Raw genomic sequence first — 18,655 nt, 5'->3', positions numbered from 1 at the left:
TTGGTAACGCTCAGTGTAATAAACATTGCGCTTCCATGTAGCGTTAATTGCTTCTTTCAGCCTGCCCGGTCAGGTGGAGACTGTTGGCAGCAGTGTTTCTTTTCTACAGGTCGCTGTTAGTGTGTTTCTGTCAACTGTGACGCTGTTTCAAGCTTCTGAGGCTGAATAGACGCGTGGTGGAGAGACGAAGACCCTTTCAAAACCCACACAGCGATTTATGTCAGATGCTGGCCAGGCTGGGATGTGGGAGTTAACTCTCACTCCCCCTCGATGGTGATGGGAGACAATTTTCTCTGCTGGGTGAGGCAGCCGGAAGTTTGTGTCAGAGCGGCGGTGGGAAATGCGGTGTCTGCACAGGATATATACATAAATGCAGATTTCTTTTGTGCAATGATCCCTCAAATGTGGTCATCAAACAACTAAACTTTCTTGTACAAAGTGGGATAATTGTACTCGACTTCACTGATATATCTGTGAGGCTTATATCGGCAGATATATGGGTCACGCTCTCATGATGTCTCCCATGTTTAGGCTCTTAGCATGCAAACATTTGCTAATTAGTTTATTGACCTGGGAGCGGTGAATGTGTGAAACAATCTTTATGGTAATCCGTCCTATAGCCGCTGAGATATTTCAGTGAGATAACCGAAATGTCAACCTCCTGGTGATGCGAGAAAAAGCCAGGAAATGATCAGCAGGATTTGTCTTCTGAGGATCACGGATGACAAGTTTTTTTTTTATGGCAATCCCTCAAATAGTTGTTGAGATTTCATATTTCAGTCTGAAGCAAAGCAGTGGACTGATCTCACCGACGGATATTCACAGAGCCACGCAGGCGGCGAGGCTAAAACCGCCACGGTAATTAGCGAGAAATATTTTGTTTAATAATACATTGCGTTCTTTCTGTACGAGCTTCAGCAGCATCTCTAATGGAAGATCCCCCACAGGTTTGGTTACAGAACTAGTAATATCTCCTCAATATCTCAAATCTATTTTTAAATGTACCAAAGTCCTCTATACTATTTAGCTGTGGTTAGTGCTTTATTTTTCATTTAGGCAGTACGCTGCCAAAGTCCTCCAAACATCTTCAGTCATTAACAAAAGGATCCTTTCACACAGAGAAGGTCACTGACTGTAAAGATCCAGCACAAAAGGTCCCGATGACTGTCTGAGCTTTTCAGTCTCATCGTCCATCAAACAGCATCAGAGCAGTCGGTTAAATCTCCCAGCTGGCGTTTGAAATGAAGAGCAAAGGTTAGCCAACATATATTATCATGATCGGTCTCCTCCTAGGAGACAGAGGCAGAGAGGACGTGTCAGAGGTCAGCACCTCCACCAACAAGTTGCATCTAATGTGACGCACTTTAGTTTGTGTTGCACTCGTCGTCTCCTTCCCATTCCCCTCTTGTGCATCTTTTTAATGCCACTGGGTTGCTGCCATATGCTTGGGAGCAGCTAAGCCTAACTAAGGCCTCTGAGGAGAAGGCCTCAGCTCTCTAATAAGACAGCAGAAGAAGACAAAAGCTCCACCGAGACCTAATTTGCACACACATAACTAGTAAGAGGGAAAAAAAGACAGCAAAACCACATGTGAATTCTCCTTCTAAGAGCCGTTACTTGCTGCTGGAGTTCTTAGTTTTTTTTTTTTATATCCTGAAATCTAGATTTATGCCTCCTCTGTATTTATATGGTGATGATATGGCAGAAAAAAAGGTGGTGAACCAAAAGCAGAGGCCACACGGCTAAAAAGGGAATGTGGATTTAAAGAATGGCCTCCCCGACATCAAGTTACAAGTTATGATTTTAAGTGGGGAGTAAGAGGCAATTAGTGCGCCGGGTGTTGCCACGCGAATAAATAGAGTTCAGGGGTGGGAAGCAGTCTGGGCTGTAAGGTTCAGAGAGGGGCACAAAACAACTGGCTTTGTCATCACTGAAAAGTCCATTATCTCACGTCTTTCTAGCTGACTGATCATTTATTTATAGTGAAGACTGCGGCCACAGGTCCACGATGACACAGCGGACCTCCGAGCAATTGCAGAAGTAAACTCGGCTGCCCCGATGCCCTCGCCTTCTACACGTTTTACAATACATTTTTAATTATTCAGGTTGGACTCACAATAAAAACCAACTGCTATGCTTGTGCGAAATGTCAGCAAACAGCTGCAGCATAAAATAATTGATGTGTCCAATACAGAAGACACTCTGCACCTTTTCCAGGTGTCTTTTTATTATCTTCTTCCTTCTTTGGATGCTTGACTTGCTTCATTGTTTGTTATCGTTTTAATTATCTCTGTAAATATATATATATATATATATATATATATATATATATATATATATATATATATATATATATATATATATATATATATATATATATATATATATATATATATACACCATAAAAGAGCTTCTTGCTACATAACCTGCTACATTAAACCCCTGAAATATTGAGAAAATGCATAAAATGAGTCATCAACTTAATAAAATGATTGTTTTTTTACAGAAATTAAGGATGCTTTTATGTATTTAGATGTTTTTGGATGTTTTTGACTTCCAACAAAATTGTCTACATCAAATTATTATGACATTATCCTGTGTTTTCAGTGGAAAATAGGTGTAATGCTGTGTTTTATTTACTGATCTGGGAGTAAATACAAAGATTATTAAATCATAACAGAGGACAATGAATCAAAAATGACTGTTTAATATATTAGCCACTGAACATGAACAACAAAAGTAGCTTGGCTACAACCCTTGCCTGTTGGAGCAGAGGACGAAACTATGTGGGCTTCCTCAACAAATAAAAACCGCAGAACATGACGGCGTAATCACATCACCTTGGGAATTTTAGTGAGATGAGCTACTTTTTAGCCACCGCCTGCTGTCTAGGTACCTTTACTGGAAAGAAATACCACTGTGACAGTTAGAAACTATAGGCGATCTTTAAAGATATTTTAACGTTTACCATCGGTAGCAATTCTTTCACTTGTTAAATGGACGATATTACTTTTAGAGCGGTGTGAAGCAGTTGAAGACGCTTTGCACACCTTTCAGATGTTTGAATTGGGTGGGTTGTGTCTGAAAATTAACTGCAGCTTTCCAAAAAACCCTGAAGCTGAATTTCTCTCTCTAGTTCTCTTTTGTCAGTCAGTCACTCACTTTCCGGACACATCACTATGAAGGCCTTCTGCAACAATGCTTTTACCTTCAGACGATGCCTTTGTGACCTTTACTTTACACAGTCGCACACAACAATTGCGACAGGGCGGCCTTGAGCGGCACAGACTCGCTCATCGGAAGCATGTTGAGCTTCGACGTCTCACTCGAGGACACTTTGAGAGGCGGTCGATATTACAAAACGACCTTTTGTTTCGTGCTGCTTTCGCACGCTCACAGTCAAGCTGTCAGTGGGATGATTTGATTACCACCAAAAATGTGTACCTTGTAAATAATGAGCAGCCTTACAGACCGGCAACAAAAGTTGCTGTGAATGTAAACAAGCAGATTTCTTCCAGGTGTCGAGAATCCAACTATTCCGCTTTTCTCTTCTTCGTGGAAATTCTCGACTCCTTCAATCATATCAGAGTTGTTCGACGACTTGATCAGATCACACAGCGTGTTAAGAGGAAATGTCAGGCCGAGTCCAAGCCTGTGTGTGCTGACCGTCCTCTGTGACCCTAATGGCTGCTCCTCTGCAGGATAGCGGCTCTCTGGAGAGGAGAAAACCTATCAGTCTCAATAGTCAGAGAGCTGCACATAGAGACACCGAGGTGCTTCACAGTAATTTCACAGCCATCAACCCTCATCACAGTGACGGGGCAGGGGGTTCAGGACGGTGGCAGCCGGAGGGCAAAGAAATGGGCTCAGACTCAGGACGCACCCCTCTCTATCCAATCCTCCTCGACCTACTGTTTTCTCCACGGCGTGGCTCACAGAGACTCAGCTGGAAGCACACGCCGGAAAAAACAAAGTTTATTTGCGTTCATTCAATCTCAGATATTCACACACTTTCTTACGTTTCCCTTCCCACACAAACAAACCCACACACGCTCACACACAGACTTCTGCTCGAGTACACATTGTGCCCTCCGCGGCTTTTTCTATATCTGCATCTCCTCACGGCCTGGTGAGTCTGCTCCCACAGCTTCCAGTCGGGAACTTGTAATGACAGGGAGGTTTGTAGCTCAGGAAGGAAAGAGAACACACACACACACACACACACACACACACACACAATCACAAATAAACACACACACACAAATATACACTTAACACAAGCCAAAACACCCGCATTGCTCACCGATTGCGTTTTCTGTGACACCGTCTACTGTTTAACAGATGGTAAATGTAAGTTTGCGTGCACAAAAAAACCAAATTCTCCACACACACATTTGTCAGTGTGTGCCGACACACATGCCCTTCCTAGTTTAACACAGTGACGCTCTGACCACAAACCACAGAGAGGGCACAGAAAAAGGCCTACTCGATCCAACCAATCAGGGATTAAACAGGCGTCAGTGCACCCAATCCGACCTCTCATCTCCTTACGGCCCTGAGGCTGGAGGAGTCAGCCACAGGTCAAAGTCGATCTGATCTCTCTCTGTTGCCGTTTTCACTCCTCGTGAAAAAAGGCTCCACACACACATATGTTATGTTGTACTGCTTGTAATGGCTTTGCTAATCAATGTTGCTGGAGATTAGGAGACTGCGATTGAGTTCATGAAAATGAATCTTTAGGTGAAAGTCTTTTGTTTTGTTTTGTTTTTCTAAGATGCTCAAACATATTTCCGTCACGATCCTTTTTCCTCCTCCTATTTTCACACAACCCTCTTTGAAATGACTGTGCGGGAGAATGTCAGATGATATTTCTGTAAAAGGAAGCCCGCAGACTGAACAGTGCGCTTCGAGCAGCATAGCGTGTGGAGTCATGATGCTTGATCGAGCATTTGGGGACCAGAGGGAATGACAGAGGAGATTATCAGGCTCCTGAGCTAGCCAGCTGCCACTGGAGCTGTGTGGGCAACACTACACCCTGCCTCCCTTTTTCTTGTTATCTCTCTGCCTCTTTCATGGTCACCCTCATTAAACAGCGCTGATAGCAAACAGTTCCGTGCCTTGGCACTGTCAGCAGTAAGGAGGACTGACAAAGCCTCCGCATATCAGTGATGCTCAAAACAAAGCAAAGAAATCTGCTCTCGGCGCGTCGGATTCTGCACGCTGGGAGACGCTGACTGGTTTATTTACTCTGAAGTGTGAAGACTGTTGAAACTGTTAACACAGTCAGGCTGAATACTGAGATTAAATACGTTTATTATTTACATAACAGCTACACAATCACAGGGAGTGAAACTACTTAATTATCACTCACTCAACTTAAGTTGAGTGAGTGATAATGAATAGAAATTATGTTTTATGAATATATTGAAATATACTGTATAATATGATATATACTACATCATAATGCTGCTACATAAAAACAAGTCTACAGTCATGTTAGCAGCTCTGAGGCGGTACTAAAAAGCAATATCAGCATGTTCACACGGTCACAGTGAATGCTAGTGCAGGGTTGGGCGATGTCTATTCAATTGGCATCAAACAGTCTTTGCAGTTGAACGGTATGATGTATTATGGGATTGTTGTTGGGGTACAGGAGGTGGCGATGGGGGTAATGTGTCCCCTCGGAGTTGCTCATTAGCACGCCGGTGTGAGAACGACTCTTTCCACTGTCTCTCTGACGGCAACAAAAGGAGTTAGTTTAACTGTCACATCTGCCTGGCGAGCATCGATCACACATTCCCGCATCTGGTATAAAAGGATCTTCGTCTTAACACCACACATATGTTGCTTAGTAGTGTTGTACTGTTGTCATTTCTGTGTTTTTTCGCCAAGCCAGACAAAACCAGAACTCGGCTAGAGTCACATGAAAGGAAAAGGTGTAGGACGTGGGGTGGGGGGGAAGAAAAGATCCAACCAAGCTGGAAGCGTCCTTTTAATTTCATTCAGTTATTTGCTCAAGTGCCAAACACATTTCTTGGGGTGGGAATCTCAAGGTTTGGGGGATATCTACTGTATCGCTGTTTGTGGCGAAGCTTCGTTCAGCTTTTGAAGCTTGAAACAAAGTAAGCCAGCTAGCAATGGGGCATGGGCATCTTTTAATAAGATAATAATAATGAACTTTTTCTCCACAACACCAACAACTCCTACCATACGGCAACTCTGAGTGGACACACTACTTGTTCTTGCTCTCCAGTGGAAGGCCTTTTAAATCAGGATGTTACAATGCCACCGATAGCGTCGTTCATCAGCCCGTCCCTAATGCGTAGCTGGTAAGACATTTGACATGGTCATCATCTTGGTTTAGTATGTTAGCATTCTAACATCTTCTAATCAGAAACACAAACACAAAAGGCAGCTGAGATTAAGGGGAATGCCGTTATTTGTGATAGCAAGGTCATAAGGCAAAGTACTCGACAAAGTGAAATTTGCATGGATGGATGCAATCTCTATAAAATTACAACACGTCATCCTTAGGGGAGGATGAATGAGAGCACCAAAGCTCACGACAAACAATCAGATAGCTGCGGAGCCAAATCCTACAAATGTTAACCTCATGGTGACACAAGAGGAATTCACCAGACTCATCTGCATTCATCCTCTGGGCAGCTTGAATGTCTGTACAAATCTGATTGTCTTGTATAAAGAACTGATTGAAAACTGTATAAAAATAGAGTATAACCTACAACCTTAGAGGAAGTTTACTGAAAAACATAATGACTGCACGTCCCCAGCAACAGCTTAGTGTTATTTCCACGTTTATTCAGCCCATTGTATTTTTCAGCAAAATCCTGCCCTCACAGTAAGGTGTAATCTGCTGTTTGGTCAAAGCCACAGGCTCAACAATCACCTGAGTACCTGCCTCAATCATAAAAAAAATTTTCATTTTACAAGTCAGCAGGATGGCCTTCAAAAGCTTGACAAGATTGTTGCTCCGCCGGATGAAAACTTTGTGAGTCAGCTTCAGCTGCAGCCGATTGCCTCCTGTGTTTTGAACATCCTCTCAAAACTGAACAGACAAAACACAGAAGATGCTCTTTGATATGTGATAAAATTATATTTTACTTAATATGAAAGATAAATTGCTGATAATTCCTGGAAGCTGCTATTTTTTTATTATTATAAATCAAACCATCCTTGAATGACAGCACACGGTATTTCCTGGAAGTGACAGTGACTAGTAGAGTAGATGCTGCATGTCTCAGACCAACTCGTGTGGTTTTGAACATCTCTGAAGAATTACACGAATCACTAACAGCCACAACATCCTGGTTCAAAGTCTAAGTGGCTCAGCAGAATTTCTGGGAATTTCACACCACACAGCAGCGCTCGACAAAACCTTAAAATGCTGCTCAAACCATTTTTCGAAATCTTTCACACAACAACACCTCTATCGGTGTGTAATGAAGCGGCAGCAGCAGAATCAGCAAAAACAGAAACCAGGGAAAGTTATTTCTTAATATGGAAAGAGCTTTTCCTTCTCGCCCAGTGAGGTGATTTCCATTTATCGCCTGCTGATTTTATCAATTCCTTATTTAGGTTAAACATGGTGGTGAAATCCAAGAGCCCACCCAGGGATACAAACCCCAACTGACTCTCAGTCCAGCTGGAGCTCATACGTGCCAGTTCACAGTCCACGTGCATATGCATATGTGCGCACGTGTACAATAAGTGTGTATACGAAGTGCAGAGCTGCTTCTGCTCTGTAAGAATTATGGTGGTAATACTTTAGCCTCGTGGCTGTTTCCATATCTGTAAAGACAGCTTGCACGAGCAGAGAGTGTACAGTAGCACGACCACAGGCCGTATTTGTTATGATAAAAAGAGCTCAATCTCATTTCAAGTCAAAGTGAAGTTAAATTAGATGTCATCTGAAATGATAAGCAGCTTGCTATCATCCCTGCATCGCTGACACACTGTTAGCACTGCCACGGCATCGTGGGACTGTTTGTACTGGTGGAAAACAATTATTATCTCCAAATAGGGGGGCACCAGCCGTAGAAATTTTAATTAAAAGACTGGCAGAGTTTCATCTCAGTGTGACAACTCCATTATTTCCCAATGATAAAACAGCCTCCTAGCAGAACAAATTCAGTTGAATGGAGTGAGTTCCACTGGCAGTTTAAGTGGGCAGGCCCCACTAATGGTTCTCCTGACCTTGGCATTTTGATATCCAGCTGAAGTAGCGAGGTGAGGCTGGAATTAGTGTAATTATTCAAATGTGGCGTCACTGAGCTTTGTGCCGGGTCTGGCTCTGAGCTGATGAAAGAATCCCCGGCACATACTCTTTGTGTGTTGCCTTGTTACCAGGAGGATAAATCTTCACTGGATATATTTTGTGTGTCCGCTGCTCACAAGAGCACTTGTGTAGTTCCTGTCATCATCTTCACTCCCCATCAATCTTCACCACTACGTTCTAATTTGCACACATCATAAATATCCTTTACTGCTCCTACCTTCATCCGGATCATTCCTGGCCGACGCCTCCAGAAGTGCCACGCTGGCAGCAAACGAAACATGCCTCTTGGACTCTGGCTGGAGGTTGTTGGCGTTGCGTCCCTTCTTATCAGCCTTTCGCTTCTTGTTTTGCATCTCCTTCTCGTACACAGCCCATCTTTTCAGCTGCTGAGTGCGCCGCTTCTGGGCCGCCCGCAGCCTCTCCAGGCTGGGCACCTTGTCCAGCTGCTGCAGCTCCTGGATTAGCTCCAGGTGGTTAGCCATGGCACCGGGGGGGGGATGGCAGAAATGGATGATGGCAGAGGGGTGACGTTGGGTGAGAAAGTACGATTCTAGCGAGGGCTGCACCTTCGGCCGTGGCCTCCGCCCATCACCGTCATCATCATCCTTTTAGCAGCAGTAAAACGTCCTGAGTGAGGAGACAGAGAGAGAGAGACACTGAGCAACTGTTCAGAAAAATATAAACTTTTACTGGCCGGAACTTTAATAAAAAACATCAGTTAGTAAACGTGGGAGCAGTTTGATGACGACTAGTAATTCTTTCAAAGGATGCACTGGGGAAACATTGACATTCACAAGTGAGCACTGGTCTGATGCACCACACAAAGTGCACACAGATGCATATTGGTGGCCTAGTTAGAGAGGTTCAAACGACCATGCAACAAAGAGCTGAATCTGTTGTTTCCACTCTCCCCGCTCGGCCTGTGTTGTTTATTTGGTAGCAAAAGATGTAAATTAAATCATATTTCACATCGAGGTGAAAAAAAAAAACCATGAAAAGCAATCTGTCATTCTCATAATCGCACCGTTTTCGCCCTTTTGGGTGACGTAATTCGCTCCATTAAGGTGCGATGCCTTTAAGGGTTCAGGAAAATGGACAAGTGTGCCTTTATGAGAATGGAGGCCAATTTCTCTATTTGTATCTAAGTGACTGTGCATGGGCTGCAGTCTCAATTTTCCATTTGCATTGTGAGTGGCCCGTTATAGACCCCGCTACCATCATCCATCAATGTTAACCACTTCCTGAATGCTACAAGTAGACGCCGGTGTGATGAGAAACTGATAAAGAGGAAAAGATAAAAAACAGTACCAGGGCAGCGAGCTGAAGCAGGGATTTTTTTGTGTCACCATTACCTCGATGTAAACCGACTGGCTGTAAACATGAACAAAAGTCTCTTGGCAACTGAGCGCTGCACCGTCAGGTAATCAACAAAAAAACAACTGAGGCACCTTATCGTCTCCAAGATATCCAAAAAGCAGCTTATTGAGTGTTCAGTGATTCAAATGAAGCGTCCACGAATGATCATCTAGAGGGTGATCTTTTTGCTTGTACTTACACATTTATAGAGTTAAATGCGGTTTAAACAGACTACGACCACAGTTGGTAGACAGTCTACACAGTTGATTGAGCTGATTCGGACCACTTCCTTTGAACAACACTCTTAACAATGTACGGACGTCTTATTAACGCAGCCAGAAAAAACCCTCCACTGATAAAACTCCAGCCGCTCTCAATCACTGAGCATGCAAACACGTAACAAAACAACTGACTCTTCATATGAATCACCACAGCTCGAGAAACAAAACACTGAGTCTCATGTATGAAGCGTGTCGTCACTTACTATTTCATAAACGCTGATAAATAACTCCTCACGTTTGCATCCCGTCACTGATGAAACCCCTCAGTCAAACAGCAGGACAAAATGCCTCGAAATGCAATCTGCTACAGCAAGCAATCGGGTCCGTTGAAGACGTTAAACTACATTTCCTTTGCAGCTTTACAACGTCTACCTAACTGATAAAAACATGGACAGGAAACAAGCAGTACAATCACTTCCTACAGCATCACTTTCAGTCCTGTAGCAGTGAGCGACTGTGTGTCTGTGGGAGAGTGTTTGTGCGTCAGTGTACAGAACTTTATGACTCACTTTATTATTAATGTTATTATGTTATTATATATAATCACATGGTTATATACTTGTTTGAGCAGTATACTATATTACTTATTTGGTACAAAACATTGCTGCCTGACTTCTTACTGAACAAAGAGGACTGGTCCCATCACCCCTGTGCTGCCTCCCTCCACTTGATCCCTATTAAATTTAAAATTGATCTTAAAATGTTATTGCTCACTTTTAATGCCTTATATGGCCTCGCCCCTAAATACTGTTCTGATCTACAGACCCTGATACGTTCCCTCCAGCCCACTGGGATCTGCAGATGGAGCCCTGCTGGCCACAGGTAAGTCAACTCTGGCTGTTCTGACTGATCAGTCCGTGGTGGGCGGTGTTTTAACTCCACCTGTCAGTATTGGAGCAGTGTGCTAGGTGCCTCAACAGAAGGGTCATGCAAAGACAGGATGCAGAAATGGCTCTCTTGGTACCATCCAACGCTTTAAACAATGGAAATGTAAAAGTAACCGTAAGACTGCTTGCCGGAAGTGAGGCTTTGGTGACAAAAGTGGATTCTGGCTCTTGCTTTCAAGATGAGTCTGTATCCTCTTTTAAATCTCTTTCTTTAAGTGTTTCACTTTGTTCAAGCTATTGTTAATGTTTAATGTATGTTTTTATTCATATCCTTTTCATTTGTATTCATTGATCATTTCCATTTAATTGCTATCTAACTGCCTTATCTGGTTTTATTTCTCCTTATTGAGCACCATTTAGGTTTTGTTGAGAAAGCCGCCATATAAGTAAAGTTTATTGTCATAATATCATTGCACAACTCCACTGATACCTTGTGCACTGACTGTTACTGCACTAACATGTCTCACTCTGGGTTTACTTCCCCTCGCTGTCTCCCATCCTGTAAAGCTACCTCACACATACTACCACCCTACCTCACCATACTGTACAGTCCAACAATTGTTTACTGTTGTCCTGCACTGTTATATTGAAGGCTAATGCCATGTACAAGCTTTTTGTTACACTATATGCTAGTATTAGCATAATGAGCATAAAGTTTGACTGAATTGAACTGAAATTCCGAGCTGAACCTTGCCACGCGTTGACTCTGCCATCTTGAGATGTAGGAAAACATTCCGGCGCAGAGATGTAAATGCAGCGTCCTCGACATTCCCCTACAACAGAACCTCTCCACCAAATGACGAGCCGCGATCAAGACTGCGAGAGCTCGTGCGAAATCGCCACGAGCTGGAAACGTCTTTAACACAGCAAATTGGTTTACAGCAAATGATTCGTAAAGACTGGGTCAGGATCCAAAGGTCAATCACAAGAGGATTATCAGCAGGGTCTCAAATTATTCTGGAGGAATTTCAAAGTAAAGCTGTCAGCAATATTTTTTTTTCCCCTCCTTTTAAGAAGGCGAGCGCTCAGAAGTCTCCAGGCACAGTTCAAATTGTCGGTATTCATGATAGGTTGTAAAAAAAAAAAAATGAAAGGTTTTTTTTGGGGGTGTGAAAAGAAGATGTGAGGCTGCGGAATCCAAGAAGCTGTTGCTTTAGTGTTGGTGGTAGAAATGGTAGATATCAGTGTGTGATGTGCAGAGAAATACTGTTTTTCACTTAAAATCGGGGATCTCATATCAATATTTAGCATTTTTATCATAAAAGTCTGTTGTCAACATCACTTAATGTTTGGGGTCCTTCACCTTTATCAACAAGCAAAATGTACCGACCTGTAGACATCATCCCAAAGGTTTTAATCACATTAAATCTTTTGAATTGCCTTGCATGTAAATATATTCAGAAAGCACTAGCTGCTAGTTATCCTCAGAACAGAGTTTTATTAATAGCTGAGGTCATAAATATTCTGATATTGTGTGTTCTGTCAGTATCACCTGTTCCTGACACACAGCTCCCACTAATAGAGGCACATCCATTCAAGTAATGACATGAAAAAGGCCCTTCAGGTCATATTCATGCACCACCGGAGCTAAAACAGGAAACGCACCATGCTGTGTAATAAGGAGACGACTTGGATGATGACAAAAATAAAGATAAAGGTTATGAACAGGAGCACATACAGCTCCTGCGTACACCCACGATGTCCTAGCTTTTATTTTAATCGCTGTAAGAAACCGAAACCGTAATTGTTTTTGCTCATATTACTCTAACCCTAAGCAAACATTATTCAGAGTAAATTGTAAAGTTTTTACTGCCTTATTTTAGCAGTAAATTTAAGGTTTGCTCTGCTGAACTGCAGCCAGAGAGTCAGCCGCTCTTCTCCGGTTTATTGGAGCTGAGACTTTGGTGAGGGAGCTGATGAAATAAGAAAGGCTTCACAAGATCAGACACACACACACACACACACACACACACACACACACACACAGTGGTGGCAGCACACCACTGAAAGATTGCCGCCGAGTTACAGAATAAAAACATTCTCATTGAAAAATGTGTTTTTGATGACTTAAAAGCATCTAAAAGGATTTTCTAAACAAACAGCTGGTCACTGATTTAACCAACAGTCTACAATTGTTTCAGTGGCCATGGTTTATGTGCAATGATACAATCTTAAGATGAACGCTGTCTAATCACTGTCCTTTATTCTTGCATACAAGGATACATGTGAGAGTGTTATGACCTGCATGATTAATAAATGCTGCAGAGCACACTCTAAGGAGAGAGCAACTGTAAATAAATAAGTTAAAGAGTAATAGTCCAACGACGTCTCACAAATATCAACAAACACTTTCACTGGGATGAATCAAGTTCATAACCATGAAGAGCCATAACCACACAGCAGATCCAGGAAAAAAAGGCCAACAAGCAAACTAAACCACTAACATCTATAAAAGATTTTACATGAAATGCTTTATTTTTTTTACAAGGTAAAAGTTCCCTGTGATGCACCTTGAATGTTTCCAGGCTCTCTCCGCGGGATTTGAGTGCAGCGGCGGGCAAAGTGAATTAACTTCAAGCAGGATGTGTGACAAACAAGCAACGGCCAGTGTTTTTCTCTAGCTGTCTTTGATGGTCAAAGGCATTAGCGCTTGGAATATGAAACCCAGGAGCTACTGCTGATCAGATCAGGGGAATCAGAGCAGAGGTAATGATGTTACTCATACACACAAACACACACACACATACACACACACACACACACACACACACACACACACAGGTGAAAGTAAGGCCAGAGGCATAAAAAAGCAAACTACTGACAAAAACAGACACACACAAACTGACATCTTCTGCATTAATCAGCACCCGATAAGCATGTTATTATGCGTTTCATGTCGAATCAAAAGCACTTTTAATCGCCTTGTTGTTGAAAGTTGAGATTCAGATAAACTCTCCTCGCCAGCTACATTCTGAGCTGGAAATAATGAGGGCATGTCTACCAATGTCTGCAGTCTCAGTTCGATTTACTGACTAAAATCGGTCTCCCAGTGTCCTCTGAGGGCCTGATTTACTAAAGGTTTGCGTGTGTAAAAACGTGTGCAAACTTGATTGCGCGCGCAAACACGTGTTAAAGCTGATCTACTAACCGGACGCAAGGAGGATTGCGTCCCTCAAATGGGCAAAATAGCACGCGCAATCCATTTAGCGTGTTTGCCTTAATGAATATGTAAATATGGGCGTCTCTGCCAGAACACGCAAAATATTGGGAGGAGTAGATGCAAATAGATTAATTTAGCGCACGCAATGTGATTTACCAATCCTAGAACTAATTGCGTTCGCTGATTTTGCGTCTTTATTTAGCACGTTTGAAAGTCATGTATTAACTGGCACAGCTTTACGCACACATGGCTGCGGTCGTTGTAGCAAGGAGGAGGCATAGGCACAACGAACGAACTATCTCTAACCAAACAAAACAAACAATAACAGCCACCAAAAAACGACAACCCAGCCTAAATTTAAACAAAATGAATATTGAAATTGCCATCATCTGTTTTCTTTCCGTTTTCGCAGGCTGCGCTGGTGTCCACTAATGCGTAACGCGCGTCCATCTCCTCCTGCGATCTCCCCTCCCTCTCCCGGCTGCTCACATGAAACACCACTGATGTTTAATGACCTCCCGACTCTCTGTACGCCACCCTCGATCCCCTTTGCCAGGGCATTGATGGCCAACGATTGGCACGAGTGTCCCGCCTGAGCGCGCGCGTCACAGAGGCCACAGCTCGCACCTCCTGTGCCATGGAATGTAACCCGTCTTCAAGTGCCACAGAATGTGTCATCATAGGGAAAAACATCTTGTGATACTGTAAAATGAAACGCACATACTTCTGCGTCACTGTTGGAAAAAAAAATCCTCTGATAAATGCAGAAGCAAAAATACTTTTGTAGCCTAAATTATGAAATTACGCGTTTTCAGTGCATATTCAACTAAACGTTTACACAGGAAGCACATTCTTTTTCTTCTTTTTTTTTTTGGCACATATCTGAATAAATTAAATGTATCCAATAAAAAAATATGCGTGTTTGTGCTATTATGGGCATACCTTGCTCTGCAGTTTCTGGCTCAAGGGTGTCAAATCCTTGAATTCCCCAAATCTGTTCATCGGAGAAAGTCAGCAGTACCTGCTGCTCAATTGAGGACAGGGGATGTCCTCTGTCGGTCCACCACCTGTTTTATTTGCCGAGGTTTTATTATAAGCCATTTTTTCCTTTGCTCTTCTTCTTACATCTTGCCATCCCCTCTTAATTTCATCGGCCGTTCTTCTTGTTTTGCTGACAGCATTGACTTTGTCACAGATATCCTCCCATATTTCCTCCCGTTTCTCCTGGACATATTGATGTTTCTTTGTTGTAACTCGTGAATATGTTTGTTTGCCTCCTCCACTAACACCTCCAATTCAATAGCTTCAAATTTCATCTTTCGTTTGCGCCCACTCTCTCCCACGTTCTCCATGGTGAAAACTAGTAACACACGCAAAAACCTAATTTAAATAGGGCGGTTTCCAACACGTTTGCACCTGTTATTCATTGCGCGAGCAATCTTAGTTGATCACCCACAACACGCAAACCAACAGCGCGTGCAATCTTTTAGCGCACGCAAGCAATTTAGCGCCCCTTATCTGGGATCTTAGTAAATCAGGCCCTGATTGTCCAGGTGTTGTAATCCCTGAGTAGCATTAGTAGCATTAGTGTTAGCATTCAATTAGATCTGTCAGTAAATAAAAAAAAAAGACAGATCGAAGTTTTTGATCATATTTATTGAACAAGACAAAAATGTGATTATTTGAGCTTCTCAAATGTGGGAACTTAAATCATTTTTGGCCTCACAATCAAAATTTCTATCGCAGTTTCTCATGTGAATCACGTCTGGTCAGCGTCTGGAGTTGCGTTTTCACACATGTAGCACACGACAGGAGACTGTGCGTATGAGACGCGCTCTCACACATTAGAAGCGTTCTCTTTTGTGTTATGCCTTGGCAACACTACGCTTGCAGTCCCGTGTGGTTTGCACGCTACATGACTGATCGGCGCCAAAATCACACTCGCAAGACATGACGCGGAAATGACTGGTTGTTTCTGTGCCGACTCGCAGAAGGAAAAAAAAAAGAAACTAACATGGGCACAACAAAATGTCTCTGTTGTTCTGATAGAAACCACAGGCTTTTATTATTGTTTTTTAGGGGTCGACCACTTATCTGGCCTGGCCGATTATCGCTATTTATATTCAGCATTTTCCAACCATCAGTACTGATGATATTTGTTATATCGCCAATAAAATAAACATTCAAAAATGTGCTTCTAATTACTATGCCCACTGCATGCCAATAGATGCTCAAGGACACATGGAGAGATTGGATGTAGCTCATTCCTAGCCTCCACATCTGTACCTGAAAAACTTCTAGCAGATCGACATCTTCAGCCCGCGATGAACTGCCTCAGATTTGGGGCACTTTGCCAGAGATCTCCAAAAAAAAAAAAAAAAGTCATCTACGGGAAAAGCAGCGCTAAAAATCTTGAAGTGTGAACTTAGTTTTAAGCAAGCGCCTGGGTAGAGCGTGCAGAAGGAGGAGGAGGAGCACTCATCTGTAAACGATGACTGTTTTCATGCAGATATCAATCCTACTGTCAATTTAAGAGTGGAAAAGCAATGTACAGGCAAGCAGAGAAGAGTACAGAGCAAGTCCTCTCTGTGCACCATCAACATGCCCGCTTACCCGCTGTGAATCCCCCTGACAATGACCTGCTTTCTTGAGACCGACTGTGTAGGAACCTGCCAAGTTTAAGTCCAGGCCAACCGATAAGAAGATTTTCACATACAGCTCCTCTGGGTCAAAAATGTCATGATATCAGTGGGTTATCAATCACACTAATGAATACTAGATTTGATTTGATACAGCTCTTTACATACTGAGTTTGGATACCGTAGATAAGCCTTTCATGCTGATAATCTTGTCGTGTACCTTCAGGCCCCCCTTTTGGTTACTGATCTTTCTTTGCCTTTCCTTCTCATTCCAGCTTTTCTGATCGACTACTTGATTGCTGCCCACTGATGGAAAACAAAAATCACGTGGGGAGGGGCCGGGGGGGGGGGGGTGGGGGGGGGGGTTACTCTGCCAAACTTGCATGATATTTTTCCAAGAATACCACATATATTTAGACTGACAAATATTTTCCTACCCTCCCACGAGTTCGGAACGACCCAAAACCACACGAGTGAAAAAGGGGACGACGAGCTGCTGGGCAACATCGCTCTCTTGATAGGAAACTCATGCAGCAGTTTCGCTGCTCATCACACGCTGCCAGCTTTAGCTTTTATCTGGCTTTAGTCTGCGGGCAGCAACGTGGGGCGGCATATTCACAAACAAGTTTCCATTTCACTCTTCGACTGAAGTCTCCCCGACAGTTGAGACGAATCGTAAACATTTCAGAAAGCAGCCTTGATGCTGATGTGCAGTCTTGTTCCTGTAACTCTGACAACAGGTGAACATGAACACGACATTAGCACAGCCTTTGGTGCTGAAGATAGAAGGGAATAAATCATTTGCAGCCCAGAGGGGAGACCGTCTTGCGTATTTTCGGCAGTGCATTAAAAACAGAAAAATGAAAGCACTCACTACACTACTGTGCACTTGATGTGATGTCCTAGTGGGAGGCGAGTACGAACTGTTAGAAGATATGTAAAAACGAAGGCGAGCTGTGGGGCAACTGTAAGCCCTCTGGTGATATCACAGCCGGTCCCCAGGGCCAAGGCAGCAAATCACAGATTGACCTCAATCAGCTCCTGCTCTGCAGATATATGAACGTTGCACTGCACACACCCTTTGTTTCACATTTCTCCAGAAAAAGCACAACCTAAATTTTTAACGATTATTTGCGAAAGCAGGTCAGACAATGCACACCGAGCAGCTGCTGCGGGCAGTAAACACTATTAATGCCCAGAGTAAACCACCAACACAGAGTTACAATTATAGACAATTCTTCCTCCAGCTCTGTCGGTTTTCATTCATGTCGCTGTTTTCACAAATTGCCAGCTGCCCACGTACCGCCAACCGTCTGCTTTGTTTGTTGTGGTAACAAGATTGCTAAAGTGCCACTCACAATCGTGAATACAGTCTAAGTGGTCTGGAAATGCTCATTTTCTTCATTTGCTTTCAGAGACAACGGACGCAGCAACTTCCTGAGGCAGACTTTCCACTCAGCTCTCAGCCTCGAACTATGACGACTCTCTTGTAACAACTTTATCGGCTGCTGACCTGCTGGACCAACATGCGTATAAAAGGTATATTACGAAAGGCTGCCTACATTGACTACATGACTACATTTGAGCCATTGACAGCGTCTCACTGTGTGGAGAAGCTGCAGAAAACAGAGTAATTTGGACGTTTTGCCTGTCATGGCCGCCTGACAGTGCAGCACAAAGGCACTGTGTGGGGTATGTCTGCTGCAGACAACACAGTACCTGACACCATGGTAAGAGTGGAGCTTACATACCTGAGGTGATGTAGTTTGAGTGATGAAAAAGTCAAAGTTTGGTTAGGTTGAGGCACCAATACTACTTACTCGGTTCGTAAAAACAGGACTTGGAGCACCTTGATAAATTTACAGCCTTTCAATCGTCTGAACAAATAAACGTTTCAACACTGCCGAGTAGGGCTGTCAACGAATATTCTACGTTCAAATACATATTCGAATATTTTTTTAAAAACGGAGATTCGATTGTGAAAATTAATATTCGACTGTGGAAAAAAAACACATCAGCGGCTGCTCTGCGAGTGG

The 18,655-nt window shown here is 43.0% G+C and overlaps 1 protein-coding gene across 2 annotated transcripts in view; it reads right to left on the bottom strand.

Annotated features, from left to right (window-relative positions):
- Positions 1–18,655, bottom strand: part of ppp1r16b (protein phosphatase 1, regulatory subunit 16B) — a 104,736-nt gene that overhangs the window by 59,817 nt on the left and 26,264 nt on the right. The window contains exons 1-2 of one of the 2 annotated variants that reach the window (XM_030419282.1): positions 10,137–10,268; positions 8,514–8,923 (exon numbers count right to left, since the gene is read on the bottom strand). In XM_030419282.1, the coding sequence (XP_030275142.1) occupies positions 8,514–8,778 (265 nt within the window). In that variant the 5' untranslated portion in view covers positions 8,779–8,923; positions 10,137–10,268. Of the gene's footprint in view, positions 1–8,513; positions 8,924–10,136; positions 10,269–18,655 lie in introns of those variants that run through there. The other variant, XM_030419281.1, reaches the window with a different exon arrangement.

The sequence above is a fragment of the Sparus aurata genome, chromosome 6, assembly GCF_900880675.1.
Source record: "Sparus aurata chromosome 6, fSpaAur1.1, whole genome shotgun sequence".
Classification (NCBI taxonomy): domain Eukaryota; kingdom Metazoa; phylum Chordata; class Actinopteri; order Spariformes; family Sparidae; genus Sparus; species Sparus aurata.
Note: the sequence above shows the minus strand (reverse complement) of the source record. Positions and strands in the feature narration are given on the sequence as shown.